The 25,653-nt window shown below is 34.1% G+C and overlaps 3 protein-coding genes across 4 annotated transcripts; 1 reads left to right on the plus strand and 2 right to left on the minus strand.

Annotated features, from left to right (window-relative positions):
- Positions 1–533: 533 nt before the first annotated feature.
- LOC103839161 (FT-interacting protein 3) lies at positions 534–9,801 on the plus strand. Of its 2 annotated transcripts, XM_033280320.1 has the most exons (2): positions 534–9,452; positions 9,590–9,671. In XM_033280320.1, exons 1-2 carry the CDS (start codon positions 7,468–7,470, stop codon positions 9,669–9,671), a joined length of 2,067 nt encoding a protein of 688 aa, XP_033136211.1. In that variant the 5' UTR covers positions 534–7,467. The 2 variants fall into 2 exon arrangements, with proteins under 2 accessions (XP_033136211.1, XP_033136210.1); XM_033280319.1 differs by having other exon boundaries at positions 534–9,801.
- Positions 9,775–13,714, minus strand: LOC117125654. The gene is made up of 5 exons (XM_009115648.2): positions 13,667–13,714; positions 13,428–13,589; positions 13,245–13,318; positions 12,972–13,151; positions 9,775–12,894 (listed from the first exon to the last, which is right to left on the minus strand). Exons 2-5 carry the CDS (start codon positions 13,453–13,455, stop codon positions 12,703–12,705), a joined length of 474 nt encoding a protein of 157 aa, XP_009113896.2. The 5' UTR covers positions 13,456–13,589; positions 13,667–13,714; the 3' UTR covers positions 9,775–12,702.
- Positions 13,715–13,930: 216 nt separating this feature from the next.
- LOC103839160 lies at positions 13,931–15,332 on the minus strand. The gene is made up of 5 exons (XM_033278314.1): positions 15,183–15,332; positions 14,839–15,106; positions 14,260–14,350; positions 14,061–14,185; positions 13,931–13,971 (listed from the first exon to the last, which is right to left on the minus strand). The coding sequence occupies exons 1-5, from the start codon at positions 15,330–15,332 to the stop codon at positions 13,931–13,933; spliced, it is 675 nt and encodes a 224-aa protein (XP_033134205.1).
- Positions 15,333–25,653: the final 10,321 nt, after the last annotated feature.

Genomic DNA, 25,653 nt, shown 5'->3' on the forward strand with positions numbered 1-25,653 from the left:
TATTGTTTAAACCCGAAACCGGTTTCACGTTTTCGATATTTTCTCTGCCCACTCATTTACTTTTTTTTTTGGTACAATCATTTTCATCTTCTCTATCTTTTCTATTAAAAGAGAGTATCATTTTTATCTACCATAAAAAAATTATACTAACCTTATTTACGTCCATTTTATTAATTACAATTATTTAATTATTTATATTAACCTATTTAATATATAAAGATATTAATAATAAATCAATTTTAACTGTAAATTTAAACTTTATTTTTAGTTATAACAAAATGTTGAGAAAAAATCTAACAAAATCTTTCTAAAAATTTAAAATATTTTATTTAAATTAACACCATTGATTAATTTCGTAATTAAAAATATATACTATTATACATTAATTTAAATAAAATTTTATTATGAAACAAAATAAAATAAAAGTGTATGCTATTTTTCAAATTTTATAATTATATTCTATATCTTTTTTATTAAAAGAAATACCATAAAAAATCATACTAGGTCTATTTCATCAATTACATCTATTTGACTATTTAAGTTAATCTATTTAGTATATAACATTTCTAAAAAATCTTATAAATTATATATATATATATTAATAAATAAATTTTAACTGTAAATTTAAATTTTATTTTTACTTATAACAAAATATGTTAAAAAACCTAACAAAATCTTAATAAAATTTTAAAATATTTTTAAATTAATGCAGCGATTGATTTCATAATTAATAATATATTATTATTATAATGTATTTACTAATAAAATCTCACAATATACTAATATAAATAACATATAAATATAAATTATGCTAAAAAATATCAGTTTTAGTATAACTAAATAAAATTTTAAAATGTATTGTATTCAGTCTGTAAAAATTAGAAAAAATGAAGCAGATTCTCAATTTTTTATTTCATACTATGAATTTATTTTACCAAACTCGAAAATATATCAATATATAATAAAAACTAATAATAAAGTAAAATATATAAAAAAAATCAGTATACATTAATAATATCGAATAAGAAACATAACAAATAACATTATAGATTTACACAATATATAACACTAAAATGTAAATATCTTTTAAAGTTTTGCGATGGTATCCGTTATATATTTATAAAATAAAAATCTATCCGCGCGGATGTGCGGGTAAAAAATCTAGTTTTCTATTATTAAATGAATCTAACTGTACTTTTATTATTAAAGACCTAATATTGTAATAACCTCGTTATATTAATTGATGAGAAACAATATGCAGTCGTGATTAAAAAAAAAAAAAGAGAAACAATCTGCAGTATTAGCTCTTGATCCAGTATAAGTTATTAGAACGTATCAGTAAAAGAAGAGAAGGCATCTTTATTGGCAAGAAAATAAGAGAACCTTGTTTAGATGATACTTTGGAATTTAACGTATACTACAATCTTTCTTTTGGTGAATAATAAAAAAAGAAAGTCATACCATGAAAGTAGAATGTACGTAGTTAAGTAGGGTGTTTGAATGCGTTCATTGAACATATATATCTAAATAATTCTTGGTTTTTGAATTACTTTTTAATAGTTCTAACCTAACCTTTTTCTAGAATTTTGAATATAATAACTGGTAGTACTTGAAAATACAAAGCCAAATCTCAAACAAGACTAAGGACTAAACTAATACAATGGTGGGAAATAATGAGCAGTGCTTGAAACAGATCACTTATGCTTTTACCGGCTTTAAATTGTTTGATACGGTGTATGAAACTCTTGAGTTCTTGTTGATTTTCAACTGCCAATACATCGAAAACTGACTGATCAATTTCATTTATCTTGTATTCCCATTTTGTTTCTCTTCTACCTCTTGATTCACTTCACTACTACAAGTCTACATCAGCTGCTTTTAAAATTGGCTCTTTTACTAGGCAATGACACTTTAGAACTTATTGAGTCTCTTGCTTTGATTGAGGAGCTGCATTGTAATTCATAAAGATATCGACAACTGAAGGCATTACTTAAGCACAAAAATAAGCAAAACAAATCTCAGTAAAAAGAAAAAAGCTTGCATGCACCAAAATTCATCGCTTACCCGATTATTCTCTTTTGAGTTGTTTATCTTTTTCCCCAATTTTATTTTCATGTGTCCCTTTGTTTGATTGTGATTGTTTAGGTGCGTATGTTACATCACTTGATGGAAAAATTACATCCTGATAAGGAAACTATGAGAATTAGTTCTACAAGATACTTCGTAAGACACATTTTGAGAGCACATATAAGCTCTCGAGTCATTCAAACACCATTTGCTAGTGCAAATTGCTAACACACCTCAAGAAAGGCTTACAATATAATTTAGCTAATTATATCTTTGTGCCTAATTATGTGTTACCAATCAAACCAAGAGAGTCATTGTGCCTAATTATTTCTTTTTGCTTGACATTTAGCTATACTACATTTCAAGTAAGGCTTACAATATGATTTAGACAAATGAAAGAAAATACCTCTTCAGAAACTAGACCTGTGTTTTTATATGGAGTTTTGGAATTAGACAAAGTATAAGTGATACTGTTGTCCTCTTCATGCATTGCTTCTTGATTTCTAAACAACATTTATTAGCATAATAATCTATATTATTTTAAATTGTTCAGTTTTATTAAATTTTAGTTTATATATCTCTTATTGGTTCATATATTGATGATTTATAATAAATCTGAAACAAATCATTATTTTTACGTTTTTAAAATAAAATTATTAGATCAATTATGAAATAAATTTTTTTCAAAAAAATAAAATTGTAAAATAACTTTTTAATTATTTTTATTTGGTTTAAATGATAATTTTACTAACCATTTAGGTTAATATGACATTGTGTGGTTTACTTTTGCACTTCTATTGAAACTAGAGATTTTTTCCCGGGCTACGCCCGGGTTTTAGACAAATATATTTACATTTAATATATAAAATACATATACATTTTGAATTTATAAGAATATTAAACTAAAATTGTTGTTCTTAAATATATAAAATACATATACAAATACAAATTGTCCATTGAATTTTAAATGATTGAAAGAAAACTAAAATTGTTGTTCTTTTAATATCAACAATATATATGGAACAGTGAAGGTGAAAATGAATAAAATGTTAACAAAACTGTAGTTATAATTCAAATTATCATTATCTATTTATCTGGCGTATTGGGATTCTCATGAAAATATGTTATTAATCTACTAATCCAAACGTATGCACACTCACCTCATAGTTTCAATAAAACAATTCAATATGTAGTCACTCATTTTTTCTTAAACAACACATAGTCGCTCTTTATACATTTCTCTTTATTTTCTAATGGATCACAACTTTGGTTTAATATGTGAATCACTTTGTAAGAAGAGATTAGTAAGTTAAAATATGAATGGGAAATATAAAGTGTTCGTTACAATTAAAAAACACACTAATAACTTATATTTTAATAAAGGTATTGTGTGACACAACAAAACTACTCGAGTATGAGTAGCTTAATTTTTTTTTAAACTTAAAATTTTTTCGATCAGTCATATTAGAAGATTTAAAGATTATATGTTTACACTTTGTTTATTGCTTACTTACTAATAAAGGTTCTTTGCTTTCGAGAGATGAATATATGATCATTAAGCTACAAATAACAAAAGGAAGACTATACTCTAGCCAAGTAGCATGCCACAAAATTAAGGTGAACTTCCTCTCTTGCCCAAGACGGGATATTTGTTTTCTTGTATTGTGATGTGTGGTTTATTTCCTTTTTCGTGCCGACATTGTTTTGGCTTTCAACATTGGTTTACTACTTTGGCTTTGATTAGTCTTCAATGACATTAAGAACTCACACCACTATATGTGATTAAATGTATTATTACTGTTAACATTCGTTTAACCTTGTATAGAGATGGTCACACAGATATGTCAAAACACATGGCAAATTTTATGGCAATGGGAAAGCCAATACAATTTCTTCCAATAATATGTAAAGATAACTCTTTATCACTGTATTTACTCATATTTCCATAATTGAGCTGATTTCTTAATTGATGTGTGAACATTAGTTCTATGCCTCATGATCACAATTATGAACAACCAAAATGTCGCCAAGGATCACAATCCGTAAGTTTTAACTATACTTGTAATTTACAGGAGGACAGAAAGGTTTCTGATCAGCCTATAATATCAATGATAAAGAGATTTTGCTTGAAATTCTTTTAAGAATATCCTGAACATCCCTAAGGACGATTGGTTTAGCTTTGTATATCTTATTCCTCTGTATTTGCGTTTTGTTTTTACTGACTCAACTGATAAGGTTCTTTGGCTTCAAGAGCGCTGTTTTTCAGCTTCAAAGAGTAAAAGCTCCTGAAACTATTTGCTACCCAAAAGAATAAAATGATACAATGTTTAAGGCGATGTACCTTTCTCTGCTTTCTCTTACTTCAAACTGGATAAGCCAGTCCTCTGGCTTGATCAGCAGGTTGAGCCTGCCAACTATTTCTGTTTTTGTATCTTGTCACCATCCAAAAGCATAATCTAAGACGCAACATTATCAAAGCTATTTAAACACACATAAAATAAATAGAACACAAACATACTGCCAAACGCAAACTCAAACACACAGAAAACAACTCAAGCCACGCATAACTACATCAAACTTGAACACTACCTTACATGTATAAGAATCTGGAATGTACATTATTTGCTTCCTCAATGAAGTGACCTCACGCGCGCTCAGGGAAGAAGCCCTAACTACCTCAACTCAAGCCACACATAACTACTATTGTAAAAAAACTTCACATTCCACGAACTTGAACACTACCTTACCTATCGAAAGAGCTATCATTGTTCCCATTGATAAGAATCCGGTTATAGAGAAGGCCTTGTTAAAACTAACACATACTATTGAAGTTTTGATAAATAGTCTGCGGCTGTGACTGCTATCGACATACATTTCATCTATTGCTCTTGTCCCTGTAAAAACGTTTACATACAGAAGTTATACACAAAAAAATTCTAAAACAGGACACTAAGAGAATTTGAAAATGGACAGTGATAAAACCTAACATTTCACCAGATTAGCTCCAGCATGGCCTTGCATGACTCTACTCCGATGATAACGCGAAGCCAATAGCTGGTCTTGAGGTTCAGAGCCAGTGGCAGTGAGATAAAACAGTATTCAATGCCATGTAGAACCATAGCTCGAGCTGCCTTGGGAAACCATTTGATCCCAACATATAGCGGACTAAGACATTGCACCAATAGTTCTTCAGTTATGATTTCATCAGGTTATAAATCATACGAAAAGTACACAGGAAATCTCGACTAACCTACCTACTTCAATTTTTGCAAACATTTCCTGAAAAACCTATTGATAACCACAGAGAAGTATTGAATATGTTAACCAAATATCTTGATTAAGTACGAAAAATGTTTAATTTGGAGAACTTCTACTCAAAACTACCTTAAAGCCAGTGCTACCATGATTAACCTGAAGTCAATAAAGTATCAGCAAAGGGAGGTCGAGCTCTTTCCAACTCCAAACTTGACTCACCTGGTCTTTCAGAAAGATGCAACTTTCTATAAATCCTGAGGTCACTTCATCAGCGTCAATAATAGAAGTTGAGTTGTATGTACATTATTTGCTTCCTCAAGGAAGCTAACATGTATCACTACACTAAGCTCTTTTGCCAGCTTCTGCATCATGTATTAGTAACCCATATCGAGCACAACTATATAAAATATACATCTCTAAATGGCATCTCACTGTGTTGATTAAAGCACAAACTTGACAGAAGTAATATACCTTAAACACTCTCATGTAGTCATGGATGTTAAAGAAAAAAACAAAAAAGATAGGGGATACTTGTGTTCATCTTGTATGGTAATCATTTTGTAATACTCAAATAGTCAGGGGAAGACAATATAGATCACTACATAACATGACTCTAATTGACTCCAGAGACCCCAAAACATCAAGTCAATACTTAAGGCAAGTGATGTCAATGTAAATGGAAACATAGCAGAGATACCACCTTCTGAGAAAACAAAATCTGAGAAATATTTAAGAGCAAGAATGACCTGAACAAAAACAATGGGTGCTTCTTTTGCGTATGCTTCTCTGACCAGAAACCAAAATCCAGAAACAAAAGCTCAGCCTCATTCTCTCTATCGCTTGTCTTTCTCTCTCTAATTGTCAAAATGAGAATGTTATCTCAGCTCCAGGACGCTTTGCAACACTGAGTCTCATCCTTTATTCTACTATATTTCCCTTAAAAGAAAGCACAATCAAAATTGATTCAGAAAATATTAATTCCAATCAATCTTTGTTTCACAACCCTAAAATCAGATGAGATTGTTTTTGGTTCACAAAAATCAAAACAATCAGGAAAGCGGTTGATAACCTCGTGATAATTGATAGTTCTGTAGAATCGATGTTGAGTTTGGGATAGAGGCCTCTCTTCTTCACAGTATGAGTAGATTGAGAAGGTATTTTTTGGATTTATATTGCTACTTTCTCGGTAGATGGAAGAGGGGAGAAGGTGAGGAGGTTTTTATATGTGTTTTTTTAAGTTGAAGAAAGTAGTAAATGAGGACGATAATTGGAGAAGGTGGTGAAGCCATGGATTTGTAACGGATCAGAAGTGCTTAAACGGCAAGAGACAAAACTTCAAAAGTGGTGATAACGTCGATTTACACGAAACGATAAGGGATAATGTGACGTTCGATCTTTAAGGTTAGAAGAAATGTGGACTTGATATGGGCCACTTAGATTTATTATCAGCCCACAAATATCCATTTAGACTAAAGCATGGATGACATGGCAGAATAAAAATTTCTCATTGGTTGATTTAATTAAATGACGTGGCATAGCTAATAGGGCTTCATATTCCCCTTTTAGTATAGTATAGATTTTAGATCATTCGACAAATCATCTAAAATTTTTGGGTATTTAACGATTCTCAAAAGTAAAACCCAAACTGTGACCTAGCACGTAAAGGAATCAAACCCAAACTAAATTCAAACTTCACCTGTTCCTAGATGGATGTAAAATTTATATATCCAAAAGACCAGAGATTGTTTTTGTTTCCTACCCAAAATCACAGTGGAAAATATTTGCCGACAAAAACGTATATTATTTTTAATTATGGTCTAGCAATACGTTGAAGTTTGAATTATTATCTTCTTACTAACTATTTAAAAAAAAATGAAATCTCCTGATATGAGATCAATGTCTGGTAACGTCTTTTCAAAATAAAATCCGAAATTTTCTCACAAATGATTTGCATAGAATCTTACGCATTTAAAACGATTAGTAAAGCCATTTAATTCATTTCATCTAATAAGGAAATAAATGTTATAAACTTAGAAGGTAAAATGCTCGTGTCTTTTGAATATCTACAACAAGAAAATCTCTCTTCAAACGTATAATCTATTTTCTCTCTCTCAAAGAACATAAAACTTCAGAAAAACAACAACAATGGCAGAAAACGACTTCTCACTTAAAGAGACATGTCCGAAAATCGGCGGTGGAAGATCAACTCCCGGCGGCGAAATGCAAACGTCATCGTTCGACCTCGTGGAGCGAATGACATTTCTCTACATCCGAGTCGTCAAGGCTCGAGCCTTACCTTCCAACGACTCATTCATCGAAGTCACCATCGGAAGCTACAAAGGAAGAACGAAGAACAACACAAACCCTAACCCTAACCCTGAGTTCCACGAAGTCTTCGCCTTTAACAAGGATCGTCTCCAAGGAAACGTCTTGGACGTTGCTGTGAAGGCCAACGAAGAAGTGATTATTGGTAAGTGCAAGTTCGAAGTTGCTGAGATTCCGACGCGTGTCCCTCCGGACAGTCCATTGGCTCCTCAGTGGTATAGATTAGAAGACATCAACGGGAACAGGTTCGGAGGAGAGGTTATGCTGTCTGTTTGGATGGGGACACAAGCTGATGAAGTGTTCCCTGAAGCTTGGCATTCAGATTGCGTTACCGTGAATGGAGACAACGCAGTGATCGCACGGTCTAAAGTTTATCTATCTCCGAGGCTTTGGTATCTGCGTGTGAACATCATCGAGGCTCAAGATTTGGTTCCGTTACAAGGAAACAGAACCAATCCGGAGATTTTAGTGAAAGGGTTTTTAGGGAACATTGTCGTGAGGAGTCGGGTGTCTCAGACACGAACCTTGAGTCCGGTTTGGAACGAGGATATGATGTTTGTTGCGGTTGAGCCTTTTGAAGACAGCTTGATACTTAGCTTGGAATGCAAGTTAGGTCAAAACGAAGAGTGTTTAGGGAAATGTGAGATAAAGTTATCTCAAGTTGAGAGAAGGGTAATGCCGGATACTGTGCCGGCTATGTGGTACAACTTGGAACGCGTCGTGGACTCAGTGGTACAGGGATTCGCGGGGAGGATTCATTTGCGGGTTTCGTTGGACGGAGGTTACCATGTTCTTGACGAGTCTATTCAGTATAGCAGCGATTATAGAGCTTCTGCGAAAATTTTATGGACTCCAGCGATCGGTGTGTTGGAGCTTGGTGTCATCAGTGCGTCTGGTTTGATGCCTATGAAGTCACGTGAGGGCCGAGGAACCACTGATGCGTATTGTGTGGCCAAGTACGGGCAGAAGTGGGTGAGAACGAGGACGATTGTCGATACTTTTAGCCCGAAATGGAACGAGCAGTATACTTGGGAGGTTTATGATCCTTACACCGTTATCACCATTGGGGTTTTCGACAACATGCATCTATTAGTACCAGGAAACACGAATGGTCCTAGAGATTCAAGAATCGGTAAGATACGGATACGTTTGTCCACGCTCGAAACGGAACGGATCTACACGCATTCGTATCCACTCATTGTTTTGAAACCAGACGGTGTGAAGAAAATGGGTGAAATTCAGCTCGCGGTTCGATTCTCATGTACTTCAACGATCGATATGCTTCAGAAATACTCAGAGCCGTTGCTGCCTATGATGCACTACTTAACTCCATTGTCAATCTACCAGCTAGACAGTCTTAGGCATCAAGCAACTCATATACTTTGTATGAACCTAGGCCGGACCGAGCCGCCGCTAGGGAGAGATGTGGTTGAGTATATGCTTGATTTCGGATCCAACATTTGGAGTATCAGAAGAGGAAGAGCGAATTTCGAACGTCTTGTGACATTCTTCACTGCGTTTCTTGATGCTTGGGTTTGGTTTGATTCGGTTTGCAAATGGAAGAGTCCGGTAACAACGATTCTTGCACATTTTATCTTCTTGTTCATTGTGTTTCTCCCTAAGTATTGTGTCACCTCTCTGCTGCTGTACTGCTTTGTGATTGGGTTTTATCGGTATCGGTTGAGACCGAGGCATCCTCCTCACATGGATATAAAGCTGTCTAAAGCGGATTCGGCTTTACCTGATGAGCTAGACGAGGAGTTTGATGGGTTCCCGAGTGGGAAATCTGCAGATTTGGTGAAGAAAAGGTATGATAGGTTAAGAGGAATCGCAGGGAGGATGATGATGGTTTTAGGAGACTTGGCTACTCAGGGAGAGAGAGTTAAGAATCTGTTGAGCTGGAGAGATCCTAGGGCAACGTTTCTGTTTTCGATGTTTTGTTTGGTTGCTTGTGGAGTGATCTTCTTAATCTCCATGAAACTGCTGATGACTTTGCTTGCCTTCTACGTCATGAGACACCCTAGGCTCAGGATTTTTGATATTCCTTCGGTTCCTCAAAACTTCTTTAGGAGATTGCCTTCAAGAGCTGATAGTATGTTGTGATCTTTTTTTGTTTCATTTTTATTATGCTTTGATTTCTTTTAATTTTGAGACGTTTCATTGATATTCATCATTTTATAATTTTGGTTATAGTGATTTCTTTGAAATTGTTTACTTTTCTTTTTTTAATTCTGTAGACCTTTGATATTTGTGTCATTCGAATACGTAGGATTTTTGTTGTTGTTAATATCACCTTGCAAATGTTTGTGCAAACTAGAGTCGCTCAGATATCAGCTAGCGTTCCAAGTTGTGACTGGCGTTTCTGAATGGATGCATGATTTTCAAAGTCAGTCAAGACAATTTTGTCAAAAACCGAAGGTAAACAAAGAAAAAGATCCCTTCAGGATCATCATCATCCTTAAATAAAATTTGTTTTGTCTTCTACTCTTTGTGCTCCATAAAGTTTTGATCTTCCTTAGTCTCCCATTGTTGTTAATCAGCTTCGTGATCTGATATTGTCAGTGAAGAACACAAAAACTAAGTGTAAAAGGACTTATATAATCTCTTTCGTTTCTCATCTCTCACATATAACTTGTTTTTGTGGTATCATCCCCCACGAGATGGAAAACTTGTTCAGAATTAAAAACTTGATATTAGCTTCAATTTTCTATTACAGCCATTGTCAAACTGCTCTAGATTGTTGTTGTTGTTTTTGTATAGGAGGAAAAGTTTCTAACGTCGTAGCTCGACTGACTCAACTCTCAAGTATTATAATTTGATTTGTCAACGAACCATTTTTCTGGTGTTTTTCCTCCTGCCAGTTACAATTTTTCCTTACTTTGGTCTTTGAGCAATTGAACATCTTTAATATTTCAACTCTACAAGAGTTCACAATGGAGTTCAGTCTGATAGAACCTATTCTTCCGAGCTTCAGTGATCTATTTATGAGTCTGATTCGAACAATTCTCAGAACAGAGGATTGGTTATGTGTGATTTTATCAAATGTTGTGTTGTTATGTTCTTTAGAGAAACGATTAATGTTCTGCTTCCTCTGTGTGTTTTATTTGGAATTTATTGGCTTTCATAATTCCATTTCAGTGGTTTGTGTGGTTTCATGCATGTTGTCATGTTGATAAAGCATGTTCGTTGGAAAATAATGACTCCGTGTTACACAACACTTACATGTAAGAGCTTCTCCAGTTATTCCTATTTATTCTTAAACTCTATTTTAGAGTTAAACTAGGGGTATTCCGGCGCTACGCGCCGGATTCGTACCTTTAGTGTTTAGTCGTCTAATAAGTTGTTAAGTATTTGTTGATTCATTTTGTATTGGTTGGTGATAGTAATATATTTGACTCTTTTGTAATTGTCGAGGCAAAAGATGAATATCGTAATTTGTCGAAGCTTGGTTTGTAAGTTATTATTGGACCTGTTGGAGCTTGGATTGAAAGTTATTGTTTGATCAGCGGAGATTGCATGGTAACAGAAAGAAAAGGGTTAGTAAGTATAATATATTATTGAGTAATTGAAGTTTTGGTTGGGCACTTTATAAGGATATTAGCTTTATTTGTTTGCGTTGTATTGACTTTTTTTACATGTTATAGTTTCGTTTTAATCTAGAAATTGTATTATTTTCATGTTGTGTTTATTTGTAAGAGATATTCATAGTATTAGTTGGGATGTTATGTTATGTTTTTTGCTCTTTTGCGGATGAAGTCGTTTTCTTCTAAACTAAATAAAACTAATAAATATGTAAATTATAAAGACTAAAAATCCTAAAGATGAAATGTGGGTTGTAAATTTTGTTTTCAATTTTTGTAATCAAAGAATAATACAAAAAGAGCCGAGTTTTGCTAAACCATACCAATTTTGCTAGGTTTTTTCACGGTTTAGAATCCAAAAAAAGCTAACATATTCAGAGTAAACAATCACTATAGCTGTTAGCTATCTTCAAAAAGGATATGTAAACCATAAAGCTGAGGTTAATATGTACTTGTTGGTTGTGCCGGATCTAGGTTATCTGGGTGAGTGGGTGCAGCAGCATAGGATTTCAAAGATGCTTCGTTGGGTATGTAAACTTTCAAACCAATCTCGCCTCTTACAGGAGAGGAAATCCCACGGTTCTCCATGGGGGAAGTGAAGAACAACATCATTAGAATGAGGAACAAAAGAGGTAACTGGGAGAGATACCTTGCTACGGAAGGAACGGCCATAAGTAGGTCTGTTGTGACTATAAGCCTGAGCTTCAAGAGTGAGATAGTGAAGTCGAGATGGATCTGAGATGTTGAAGAAGAAACTCAAAAGGAGAAAGCGTTTAGATTGCTCATCATCATGAGATGACCGTCGAAGTATAGTTCAACGAAAGCGTTTGCGGTTCCTTGACCGTCTGTTGGGAAGAGAATGTGTGCTCTGATCTACCCCTGAGCTTGAATGGAAGTTTGGTAAATTAGACATTCCAATTTGATTTTATGATTTTGTGTTTTCTTTCTGACTATACGACCAAAAATATTTGTTCTCTTAGATGTGAATATGTGATACACAAAGCATCCGTAATTTTAATATTGTGGTAATAGTTTTAAGCATGATGACGGCATATATAACCAGAAAACATGTATGATTTAATGGTTTAATACCACTTTAGTTTACAACACAAATAAAAGCAGTTAAGTGCTATTGTATTCTTTAAGAGATCACTTGGAACCCAAGCGAAACATATTGCGACTCTCGTGTTGTAAAAGGACAGGCAACTTGTTGCCCATAAAAAAAGAGAAGACGTGGAACTTGCTCTCGTCTCTAATCTATATATTGTTTTTAGTTGTATTATAATTAATACTATATTTATCAATTGGAAATAAGCATAAAGAAAGGTTTTGCATTGATAATAGAAATAACAACAACCACGATCTAATAGGTTTTTAGGGGAAAATTTAAAAAAACAACATAGCGTAGGTGAAAGATGCAGGAAACAGAAAACTATTTAGACTAATCGTGGTTGTTTGGGCGCCAGTGCGTTACTCATTCCACACGTGCTTTCTTACTGGCATTCCCTGCCAGATCAGCTTCCTCCGCAGCTAGTTCCTCACGCTGGGAAAAAGTACCATCAGCCTCGGGGGAAGGCGCTGCAACGCTGGACGTGATTGCAGCTATACCTTCTGGTGCTGCTGCAACATTCTGAAGAAGCGCTGGCTCGGTAACATCTGCACCTTCCTGTTTGCAACACTTAAAGCATGTAATCAGATATTTCTAATCATCAAACTCACAATAAGAAAGCTAGCAACACTCACCTCTAAAGTTGGAATGGGCGCAAGCTCCTGCGCAGGGAATATGCGAGAAATGGTAAAAGTTTGGTGGTTTGCAAAAAAATTGAAGTACTTCAACTTGAGCTGGAAAGTATAGGTATTTCCCACAATATCAGCGAGTGAGCAAGGCAGATCAACATCGACCTGAGCAGTAGCACCTACACCCTGAAAGCATTGAAAATATATTGTATGTTAAATTTCTTCACTCTGATTGCACCAACTACAGAACACGGAGATAGATCCAAGTATTGGCTCTACCACGATTTGTGCAGCCTCAGAAGCTAGAACATGAGTCAGTTTAGCGACTTCTGTATCAAACCCAAGGAAAGCCGCTGTGCCAGTGCCATCAGAAAGAGAGACTATCACACGGTACCTACCGCAGTGGATTGAAGATTCGGTTCTGCTCCAGCTACACAGAACCACAGATCTAAAAATACTTACCGGAGTTCAGCCACGGCATTGGTTTCATTGCATGGGAGACGCGTGAATGAAGTCTCCTCTCAAGTGAGTTTTTTTTTTTGAACAATTCGAACAGCCAATATAACACCACCCCTCACTTATCTGAATCTCAGTCACCTTAGCCGTGCAGAGGAACTCAATGATCTGTCAAGATAAGACAAACATACAAGTCTGAAGTACGTTCTTGGTAGGGTACTTAATCTATATATATCAGAATTTACCTGAGGTTCAGCAGTGACAACAAATTGGTTAAGCTCACAAACGTGTATGGGCTCAGTCTTCTGTGCCTGAACTACTTTTGATGAAGACGCTGACTGATCTGTCCCACCACCTGGCAAGCTGCAAGGAGATTAGTATTTAAATGCCGCTCACCACACAATGGACCGTCAATGAATAAATCTAAAATAGACAAAGTGGCTATCGAAATAGAGTTTGAGAACTCGCCGGTCAAACTCAGCTTTTCCGACAACAGACTCAGAATCAAATTAAAGACGTGTGGCAGAAGTGCCATTGAGATATAATTTTCCTGCAAAAACAGTAAGGGAGTTACTTAATTTACCGTGAACCGGACAAATGGATATGTTAACTATATGTTTGGATTCTAATATCTCTTACCTGCAACCATCTTAGGATTGATGCCAGTGGCGATAACAATTCTTGGCTCTCTCCCGTAACAGTCGAGCTTGCTATGGAAGGCAAGTGCCAAAGAATCAAACAGACTAACACGGATGGTTGAATCCCTGCACACAATCGTTGTTACAAAGTCAGACAATTTCAAAGTTGTACAAAATGGAGCTTAGAGGAACGACCCCACCTTTCGAGACGCAAGGTAAGCATAACACGCTGTGCTCCAGGTATCCGGTCGGTTATTGTGCTCCTAATTGCACAAAGCTCTCCCATTACATCTAAGATTTAGCAATTAGGATCACGTTAAAGCAACATCTTTCACAAAACTTATGAAATGCAATACAATAAACCGAATCATTTTCCCTAGCATCTAACGATTAGAATCCACAAAGCTTCAGATTACAAAAAAATAAGATAATAACAAATAAGTTGAATGAACTACCGGTCATGAACAAATTGGGAACCTTTCATAAAATTTGATTTGTAGTTTACTCGAACACAAAACTTATGATAGTTCAAAATAGCGTCTCATCTAGTTATTACCAAGCGAGTATAACATAAATTAATACGAGTTATATAACTTTAGACATGTATGCATGTTAACTCTAAACGACATATCATCATATAATAAAACAGAATCTTATATAAGATTTATCCTCTGGTAAAAAGCTAAGATGTTGCCTAGCTATGCAAGCAAAGATGTTGCCTAGCTATGTAAGCGTGCTCTATAGGTAATTAATCGCCAGTATGTTATTTTAAAAAATACCCGGGAGTTGTTTGCCGGTATTTGCTAGCTCCAGTATCTGGTCGTATGACCGGAAGCGGAAGTGTTCGGTAGGTATGTTCCTTACACTCGTTTTCTCAAAAGCTGTTTCTTCATTGAAACAAATTGAGACAGGCCCATCAGATAATCGAAATTTGGGGCTGTTCCAGGCCACGTCGAATCCGCTTAGATTGTAGACAGAGCCTTCGGTGAGACGTTGTCTGAACCTGAGCTGGCGAAGTGCCGAAACAGATCCGTGCACCAGCGTTGACTGAGAGGATAAAAAAACCAAAACTCGATAAAAATTGAACATTGTTAGAGGCTTAGTATAAGACAATTGTGTTTACGTTTTCATCGAGGAGCAACATATCAACGCTCATAAGCTCCCCGCCTTTGTTGATGTTTCTTGCCTCCCAAAATCTCAACAGACGGACCTCCGCGGTGTTAGAGCATCGCCTGGCTCTCAGGTCGGCAAGTAGCGTGTACGTAGACGCCATCGGAATTGCTTGCTATGGAAATAATCGCTTCTGTAAATTGTTTGGGTTGTACTCATCATCGAAGAAATGAAAGACATTTATAGGAGAAGCTCGAACCAGTTAAGATGGAAAAAGAAGAGTTGTTTGATTAACATGGGCGGAGTGGATTAATTGAGGAAAACTCAAAGTAAAGAAAGGATTTATGGAGTGGGAGGCGTTACGGAGATCGGAGCGACGGTTTGGTTTCGCGTGTTACATCGAAGAAGTCGCTCCTGGAAGAAGAAGCCGATGAACCCTAAACGCCTTTGGGTATAACGGGCCAAAAAGCACGGGCCAAAACAATTGAAATAACCAAAAGCCCAGTTCTCATTAAAACACAAAAAAAAAAAACACGAAGCGGGGCACTGGCTGAGCGACACGTGTCGGCAAAAGCTCTTCCCTCCATACTGATGTGGTGCAAGGAGGTGAGAGAAAACTCCCCTTTATATATATAGATTCGCTTCAACCTTTCTCTATTTTCACTTTTCAAAATAAAAAAAATACCATTTTGTATATTTAAAGGAATTTTATTTCTATTTCTATTTCTTTAAATATTGTTTGCCTAAAGGTTTTCACTTCGATTTGATTTTTTTTTTCAGAAATATGCAGGAGGAGTTAGGCATGGACGTTCGGATACCGGTTCCGGTTCGGGTCAGGTTTTTTGGGTTTTCGGCTCAAAGGTCCCATTCTAAAATTTATTTAAAACGGGCCAGTTTGGGATAATATCACTTCAGGCTTGGTTAAATATTGTATTGCATTGTAAAATCCATAAAGTAATCAAATATTAATCGGTTTCAGATTTTTTGGTTCGGTTCGGGTTATACTGAAGTAAAATTCAAATTTATGAAACAAAATATATGAAACATAATACTCAAACTGAAATGAAAATCTCAATAAAATAGCAAAACAACACTCCATAGTTTAATAAATCCGAAAACAACAATTCATAGTTCAATAAAACCGAAAAAAACATTCCTTAGTTCAATCCCAAATAAAAAAACAACATCCATCGTTCAAACACACCAGAAAAATAAGACTACAAGTTTCATAACAACATAAAAACACCAAATTTTAAGAACAAAACATAGATTAAAGCTTCTTGTGAGAGCACGACCACAACCAAGTGAGCATTTGACCATCTTCTACTCCTGCGAAACAAAATGACATCAACTCGAGCCATAGACCAATAGCATAACCGATTGCTAAGACAAGAACATAAAGCAAAGACTAGAGGTTTTACTTTACACTTATAGCGGACCAACTGAACCAGTTAATTCTGATGCAAACACAAAAGCAAGTAAGAAATAGATCATATAAAGAAACATATTTATGAAACAAAAAATAAACAAACATACCTCTCTCAATCTTTTCTTGCTCTTTAATATCCTCAAGGACTTGTGCATTAGTAAGCACTATTGAATCACATCGAATGTCTTGTTTTAGCTATTGCTCGATACACATCAACACCTCGGTCATGAAGTAAGTAAGGCAGCTCTGAGATGGCTCAAGAATCCTTCCACCTGTACTAAAAGCACTCTGGGATGCTACAGAGGAGACTTGCAATGGCCAAGACATCTTTTGCCATTAGTCAAAAATCGGAAACTTGGTACAGTTTCTCTTCCAATATGATAGAACATCATACTATACACCAACCATCAAGTTTGGATTCTCAACATCTTCTTTCAAATAAATTTCAAGCTCATCTCGCTTGTCTTTCACTCCTTCATTCAACTTATGCTTATACCTTCGGTCAATCCTCTTATAACCGAAATCATCTTCAACCAAATCTATACTAAGCGATGACTCCGTTTCAGCACACCGAAAGGCTTGAGCCTTGGACTTTTTAGAGTGATCAGATTGCTCTTCTTGACTCTTCCCATATATGTCAATGTACTCCTTGAACATGCTGCGCAACACACTGATCAAAGAATCATACATTTCTATACCTTCCAAGTTTTCATGTCCATAAACCTCTTCAAAACACATGCTTGCGAAATCCATCTTCTAACAACTTAGCAGTTCTATATTTTGGGCTAATCCCTCATGACTATCTGAACCCTAAACCTAACAGGTGGATCTATTCAGACATGAAGTTTGTCACATAAATCATAGATGAATAGATATAATAGAATAGATAAAAGCAATGATAAAACCAAAGGAGTTCCAGGAGGACTCTGAAAGAGTTCCTCCTTTCTCTCGTTACTAAGAACTATGAGCTAAAGAAAGCTTAGACAGCGTAGCCGTCAACAATGGCTTATAAATAACATAAATAGGGTTTATGTTCGTCCATGGGTATTTTGGTAACTTTGTGTGGCTTCTGGGCTTCAGTCGGTCTCGAAATAATGATTGGCCCACGTTCTGGCATCATCGTCGACCGACGCCAATTATGTTTCATCGATCGACAATCATTCATCTCCTCGACAGCTTCCTTTTGCGAGGCATACTGGCCAATATTCAATAAAACGTGCATAACTTCTGCTACATTATGCTGATTGACCTCAAACTGGCGGAAATGGAAAGCTAACGCAAAGATCTATCTTGTGTTAAACGATGGGCTCAATATAACGGTGGAAAGGTCTCCATACATAGATAAACATATGACGCGTTTGTGCAGTTCTGCACCTCAAAAGGCTCCCAAATCACCATATTTCTCCAAAACGTACCTGGACCTGTAAATACTCTAAAAAGACTCCAAAACATAATAATTATATCTTAAAACACTTATACATGACTGAAAGTGGATAAAATCCATGGTATATCAACTCCCCCAGACTTACCCTTTTGTTTGTCTTCAAGTAAAACAGACGGGTAGTCTCTCTGAAAGAGGTTTGAAAACAGCAGGGACTCACATGATTTAAAACTTAGAATCATAACCTCTGCAACATTACAATCCACATCTAAGAAGTCTTAATCACAAAAGCACATTATACTATATCCTAGTTTAACAACCAAATTCACCTAGCCAACAACTTAGCAAATCATGTCTGACATTCTCCTATACCAACCTTATTTCTTAACATAAATAAAAATGCAGGCTTTACCTTGGGAGCATCGATCACATGATGCGAGGATTTTCAAACAAGTATCTGGATCTGCAGGTAAAAGTTAGTTCCTATCTTTTTTCTCTACTAATTTCTCTCTTTAGTCAAAGTCTGCTTCTATTGCAGGATCATTGACCAAGATTGGACAGACTTCCATGAATCAATCTTTAATGGTGGTTGCCACCAAGTCGTATTTACTTCTTTTTGACCTATATCCAAGAATTCATGTGAATCAAACCTTGATGATTACCGTCATCAAGTCCCGTTCGAATTCTTTTTGTTGAAATCCTTATGAAGCAAGCCTTAATGGTTGTAGCCACCAAGTCTTGTTCGGATCCCACCTAACTAACACATATATATATATATATATATATTTTTTTTCTTTCTTTGTTTTTTTTTTTGAAAATAAATATTCCTACCTATAAATCTAGGGTCGAAATAGAGAGAGAAAATGTGATAAATCTACACGAAGCTTTTACCTTCTAGAATTGTTTGAAGAATTTGATCTCATGTATACCAAGCCCCAAGACAAGCAGTTGTGTCAGGTTTAGTGTTGGAGGTCAGCTTTGGTTCCTTCAAACAATCTCAGCAAGTGTGAATAGTTGAAAGGTTAATCAACTTTAGTATCTTTAGTACTATCTGCAATCAGTAAATCTAGAATGGTGCGAAAGAGTGGTTAAATAACAAGCAAAAATCTAATAAGTTCATTATCCCCTTCTTGACTCAATAAAACTCTTTTGAAAACATTTTGATAAGATTCATGAACACACTAATATAATAAAACATACCCCCAAACTTAAATTACACTGTCCCCAGTGTATATCTAGTCGGAGTAATGGTAAGAAATAATCATAAGTACATAATTTAACAAGTAAGAACGATGACCTGCTCAATGTCGATCGACATAATGAAGTGACAATCGATCGTTGTTGATGAAGTGATGTCGACTGATAGCGAGATGGTCTCATCGGCTGATGGCTAGAGCAATCATTCGACACAATGAAGACACAATCGATCGTTAGATCTCAAGTGTTGTCGATCGATATTGAGCTGATCTCATCGGTCGATGTGATGAGGAATCGTCTACTCGGATCTGTTTTTTTTCTAATATATCTAATTAAAACACAATATTAGTTGAACCTCTCCTAAAATTAAACAACATTATCTCTAATGTTATGCAATCTAAGATTGGTGGGGAAATAAATTATAAGAACAATATTTAACAAGGAAAAACGGTATACCTAACTTTGATGTGAGTGCCGACCAACACAGTTAAGTGGCGACCAATACTCTTGAAGCTCTGTCGATCGACACAGTTAAGTGGCGATCGATCGATTCTAGTGATCTCTGTCGATCGATGATGCACAGCCATCGTCGATCCTCGTGCAATCTCTTCTTCCTTGGAACTTTTCTTTTTACCTAACATAACTAAAACACTAAAAGTTAGTAATAGATAACTAATAAAACGAATTCAATTTTTTTTCGATGAACAGTGACTGCTACAGTAGCCCTGCTACAGTATCGCAACTACAGTAACTCCTGATTTTCTGTTAAAGTGTCGGTCGATGATCTTGCTACAGTGTCGTTCGATTTTCTTGCTACAGTGTCGCTCGATTTTCTTGTTACAATGTCGCTCGGCGCTGCTACAGTACCGTCGTTACTGTTCATTTTTATTTTTTGACCTGCATAAAAATAAAAATAAAAACAAAAAACAGTAACAATCTAACATAAACTGAATGAAATTACTTAATAGTGGGTTGTCTCCCATTCAACGCTTTGTTATAGTCATTTAGCTAAGATGTATGTACCTGAAAAAAAAAAAATTTAATGTTTTTTTAACAGTAGTAAAACTTAGACTAAATCAAACTAAACAAGATCTAATGGCGATCAAAGCTTCTCGGCAACGGCGCCAAATTTGATATCACTCAAATTACCCTAAAGAGTAATTTATACTCTCTGAAATAAGAGGTCGAGTTGTAGTACTTAGGAATTGAATCCACATGGAGCTAGAGAACCAAATAAATCTAATCAGATTGATTAAGCTAGGTTGATTTAATGATTAAATGTAAAGTTGCAAATTTTGTGAGCAAGTTAATTGCTCGATTGATTGATTTGTGGTTTGATGGAAGGATGATTTGCTAGGCTTAGGGTTTCTATTCAGGCAATCAGGATTATAGTAGTATAGAGACTAAGATTGGATATTCTAGAACTCAAACTAAGCAATAATCTATCAACTCTCGCATGTTTAGATTATCTATTACTAGATTTAAGATCTCAACTCTAGCATATTGATCTTGAGAAAGTGTCAATCGACACTATCAACGAGCTGTCGATCGATACATCTTTCAGACTGTCGATCGATACAACTACCGAGTCGTCGATCGACGACCCTTCTAGCAAGCTTTAGCGAACAGGTAAACAGGTTTGATAAGTTTACTAGGATTCCTAAATCAGCTTTCGCTTGTTTCTAGCAATCCTAGCACAGTGTAAATTAGTTCAGACAGAGAACCAAGCTTCCGCTTACGCCTTAATATCTATAGGCAAGGTCCTAGTTAGCTATACTAGAACACATGCATTAAGAACAATTCCATTGATTCATATTCTAACAACTTAGCAGTTATATATTTTGGACAAATTCCTCATGACTATCTGAACCTTAAACCTAACAGGTGGTTCTATTCAGACATGAAGTTTGTCACATAAATCATAGATGAATAGATATAATAGAATAGATAAAAGCAATAATAAAATCAAAGGAGTTGCGGGAGGACTCTGAAGGAGTTCTTCCTTTCTTTCATAACTAAGAACTATGAATTAAAGAAAGGTTAGGTAGCGTAACCGTCAACAATGCCTTATAAATAACATAAATAGGATTTATGTTCGTCCATGGGTATTTTGGTAATTTCCTGTGGCTTATGGGCTTCAGTCGCTCTCGAAATAATGATTGGCCCACGTTCTGGCATCACCGTCGACCGATGCCAATGCTGTTTCATCGATCGACAGTCATTCATCTCCTCGACAACTTCCTCTCGCGAGGTAGACTGACCAATATTCAATAAAACGTGCATAACTTCTGCTACAGGATGCTGACTGACCTCAAACTGGCGGAATTGGAAAGCTAACGCAAAGCTCTATATTGTGTTTAACGACGGGCTCAATATAACGGTGGGAAGGTCTCCATACATAGATAAACATATGACACGTATGTGCAGGTCTGCACCTCAAAAAACTCCAAACTCACCATATATCTCCAGAACGTACCTGAACTTGTAAATACTCTAAAAAGACTCCAAAAGATAATAATTATATCTTAAAAAACTTATATACCATGGCTGAAAGTAGGTAAAATCCATGGTATATCACTTATATAGATGACTAAAAGTTACAATGGTTGATATCAAACATTGCAATAGTTAGTTAATAGTTGCAATAATTAACATTAGAATTTACAATGGTTTATTACCAAATACTACAATCACTAACAGTTGCAGTGATTTATCACCAAAGATTGCATTGGTTCTTCGCTAAAATTATTGTCACCAACAGTTGCAGCGATATCTTTAGACGTTTTGATAACTTTTTTTAACAAATGAAAAATATTAGGATGAAAAAACACATCCTTATACATTTTAACAATTTCTTTTAAACCAATATAATTTTGTTTTCACTTTTAAAATATAAATATTTAAGAAAAATTAATTTTAAAATAAATTTATCATATTGATATATTATTTATAATACTTAACTATATTTTATATTCTATACTATTATTATTTTATAAATTAAATAATTATCCAATACCGCAAATACATGTCACCAATCAAACAATATTTTCCACCGCTTTTTACATAAAACCGCAGTTGTACCGTACCGCACTTTAATTCCGCTTAAACCGCAGTTGTACCGTACCTCACTTTAATTTCGTACCACTTTTATTATCAAATCCGCCGTCACCATTCGGACCCTAAGAATTTCAACCTATAATAGTTTTGATCTTGAAACTTCTAGTTAACAGATGTGTAAACCAGTAAATAGCTATTTAAATTTAATTGAATGCTAGACAAGATTAATAAAAGTCAACTACTTATGTTCGCTAAATATCTTGGAAAAAAGTTTAAATTTAAACTGTTAATTTCCTATATATATGAAACGACACAAGTGATAAAAGATGCTACTTTTGATAAATAAATGGTCATTAACGAAAATATATATAGATGTAAATAACTTAGAATAAAGAAAAAAATTGTAAGATATGTTTGTTGTAAAAAAAATCGTAAGATGTGTGTTTGCCTTTAGTTTTCGTTAAGAATTGAATATATTTAAAACTCTAGACTTCTACATCATATTTACTTGTCTCTAACCAACAATCGGATATGTTTCCGAGAAATAATATATAAATAAAAAGATATTTTAATGAGTTTTATAATCTCAGTAGTTCGCACATCTCCAAATCAGGCAGTAGAAAACAATGTAAATTTACAGTTCTTGAGTGAACAATTTTCCGTGACAAAAAAAAAGAGTGAACAATTTTATTTTTTTTGTGAACAATTATATTGACATGGGGGATTCTTGTGTTTAAAATGTGACGCCAATGCAGATTTAAATATTCCAGTGGAATTAATCCATCCCCATTGAAAAGAAATTGATGATAATTCCCACCAGAATAAAACTTTCCAATTGAGAAACACATTGTTTGATCAACTCATGACTGTAATCACCGACCGGTTTTCCTTTAATAAATTTACTGAATGACAGACAACTCCTTTTTCTGTACATCTTAATTTGGAAAGCATTAATCTTAGACTCTAACAAATCGCAAGAACAACAACACATATAAATTAGATACTAGATCATGATCCGCGCTTTGCAAGCGCAGATTATTTTATGATGAAATTTTTTACTAATAATGAATAAATATTTTGTTAATTTGTAAGAATTTTGTTTATTTGAATTTTTTTGCATTTAAATCAATGCTTTTAAATTTGACCCAAATCCGCGGTCAAATCGGTTAATCCGATGATTTGATAATTCAATTTAGGTTTTAAAAATATTTATATTTATAAAAATCACTATATCTGAGACTAACCAATTGAACCGATGGATGCCCGATATCTTAACATATCCAATTTGATTTAAATTGCTATAGTTTCATAATTTTTCACCTTTTAATCCAAATTTTAAAGTTTATTGTTTTACAATTTTATTAAATTATGACATTTCTACAAAGTTTTGATAGAAAAAATAATAGATAAATGATAGAACCGTTATGTAGTAAATATAAATAAAATAATATGTTAATTTAATTGATTTATCATTGATTGAAATGTTTTTGTAGTATTTAAACCTGTAAAATTAAGTTTTATTTATTTTCATTTTTTATAAATTTTTGAATATTTTTTAATTATTTGATTTATTTAAATATTTGGTTATTAAAAAGATAAGTTCTAATATTTTATATTGTTTGGACATAAGATTAATTATAGTGTTGTTTGGGAAAATGGATAGTAGTATAAAGAAATGACTATATTGTTTGGAACATTGATAGTAGTATAAAGAAATGAATATTAGTGATTTAATGTAATTTAACTATAAAGTAGGAAGATGTATTTAATTTAAAAACTTATAAAATAAATGTTAGGTCCAACACAATGTTTCTGTTTTAATAATATAGATGTTGCAAATATTTAAAAAATTAAATGATGGAAACCCCAAATTTGTTCAAAGGAAAAGACGTTGATAGTGGTTTTTGAGAAAAAAATATGGGATTATGATGAACAATAACAGTGAAAATTCATTGTAAACATGCTTTAGAGAGCCAAACAAATAAATCAATTCTGAGATTTTGGGTGAAAAAAATAATTAGAGAGGAGATGGAAAACGATAACAGAAATGAGTCTTTAAAAACACACACATATATAGATTGATAAGGGATGTTTCATCTAAGAGTTGTATTGTTTTGAGATGGAGACGATTCGGTGAAAAGATGCAACGTACCACAGTTTTGTTTTTTATATCATTAAATTCAATCAATTCGGACTTACCTTTTTCCTTTAAAAAGTGATGACATATCAGTTTTGTGGCGATGCAAAAGGCCAGTGTCTTCTTTGGATTGCCCACTCCATAGTTATGATCAATTTGATCAGACTTTCAATGATTATGTGTCTCTTATTCTTCTCTTTACTGAAGAAGAACTTTATTTACATTGGGATTCAAGGATAGTCTCTCTTCCTTTCAATACGATGTTGCAGTTCCCCACATGGATTTTATTGCCATGATAGATGAAAAGATGACCAATCAATTTGTATTGACTTTCAAATCAAGCGATTTGTTGTGGAGAAAACGTCCACCAGAAAAGCCGCCTGGATTTGCGATGGAGAAGAGGCTCTAGACACTGAAGTAAGAAGTTTGATGTTGTTCGAGAATGAATTTTCCAGAATTTATATTTTAATACAATATATTTGGTATCAAAGTATAACGCTAAAATCACCGATCACATCATGGAAGACACGACAACATCAAGGTGACGATTGATCTCTTTGTTTTATGGCGATGTTCTTATAATCGTTGAAAATTGACAGTTTGTTTTACTATTTTTTTTGAGAGAATCAATAGATTGGATTTCTTCTAGAAAAATATTTATAGTTCCTATTTGGAATCTGGTCAATGTTATACAACAAAGAAATCTACAAAGAGCAGATGGTGTTACATTAGGAGAGAGAAGATTGTTCAGAAGAAAGCTTCTTCAGATCTTAATCTTTGTGTTTTAATGTTTTATGATCTTAGTTTTGTATTTAATTGTAATTCTATTATTTTTATATTTTTATTGTAACTTTACATTTTAATTAAATAAAATAGTTGTTAAAAATTAAAAAAAATAATAATAATGAAAAGACACAATTTTTAAAATTAATAATATTTAGTTTTTATGAAAATATACAGTTTTTTATAATGAAAATACAATTTTAAAACTAATAGATTTCAGTTTTTTTTATGAAACAACACAAATTTTCAACATTAATTAAAATTGCTATTATTAGTAGATTAATTTTTTTATTTTAAAAATATAATATAATTTGACAATATTCTATTTTTTTTTTAAAGATATCGAATATAAAATAACAAAATTATATTTCTAGAAGTAAACCCAAGAATAATTCATAGAGAATCACAAACCCTGATTGGAGTGGCAATCAATGTCAAAAAAGGAAAAGAAAAATAAATAGCAGTTTTTCCATAGTCTTCGAGAGCATTGATTGAGAAAA

Source organism: Brassica rapa, chromosome A09 (genome assembly GCF_000309985.2).
Source record: "Brassica rapa cultivar Chiifu-401-42 chromosome A09, CAAS_Brap_v3.01, whole genome shotgun sequence".
NCBI classification, from domain to species: Eukaryota; Viridiplantae; Streptophyta; class Magnoliopsida; order Brassicales; family Brassicaceae; genus Brassica; species Brassica rapa.

What these genes read in the sequence shown, in the direction of transcription:
- LOC103839161 (XM_033280319.1), top strand. Translation starts at nt 7,468, where the DNA reads ATGGCAGAAAACGACTTCTCACTTAAAGAGACATGTCCGAAAATCGGC.
- LOC117125654 (XM_009115648.2), bottom strand. Translation starts at nt 13,455, where the DNA reads ATGAAACCAATGCCGTGGCTGAACTCCG. An exon ending in AATGCCGTGGCTGAACTCCG is followed by an intron (nt 13,319 to 13,427) that starts GTAAGTATTTTT and finishes GCACTGGCACAG; the next exon opens with CGGCTTTCCTTGGGTTTGAT. An exon ending in CGCCCATTCCAACTTTAGAG is followed by an intron (nt 12,895 to 12,971) that starts GTGAGTGTTGCT and finishes TGTTGCAAACAG; the next exon opens with GAAGGTGCAGATGTTACCGA.
- LOC103839160 (XM_033278314.1), bottom strand. Translation starts at nt 15,332, where the DNA reads ATGGCGTCTACGTACACGCTACTTGCCGACCTGAGAGCCAGGCGATGC. An exon ending in CTTACCTTGCGTCTCGAAAG is followed by an intron (nt 14,186 to 14,259) that starts GTGGGGTCGTTC and finishes GATTGTGTGCAG; the next exon opens with GGATTCAACCATCCGTGTTA. An exon ending in CAATCCTAAGATGGTTGCAG is followed by an intron (nt 13,972 to 14,060) that starts GTAAGAGATATT and finishes CTGTTTTTGCAG; the next exon opens with GAAAATTATATCTCAATGGC.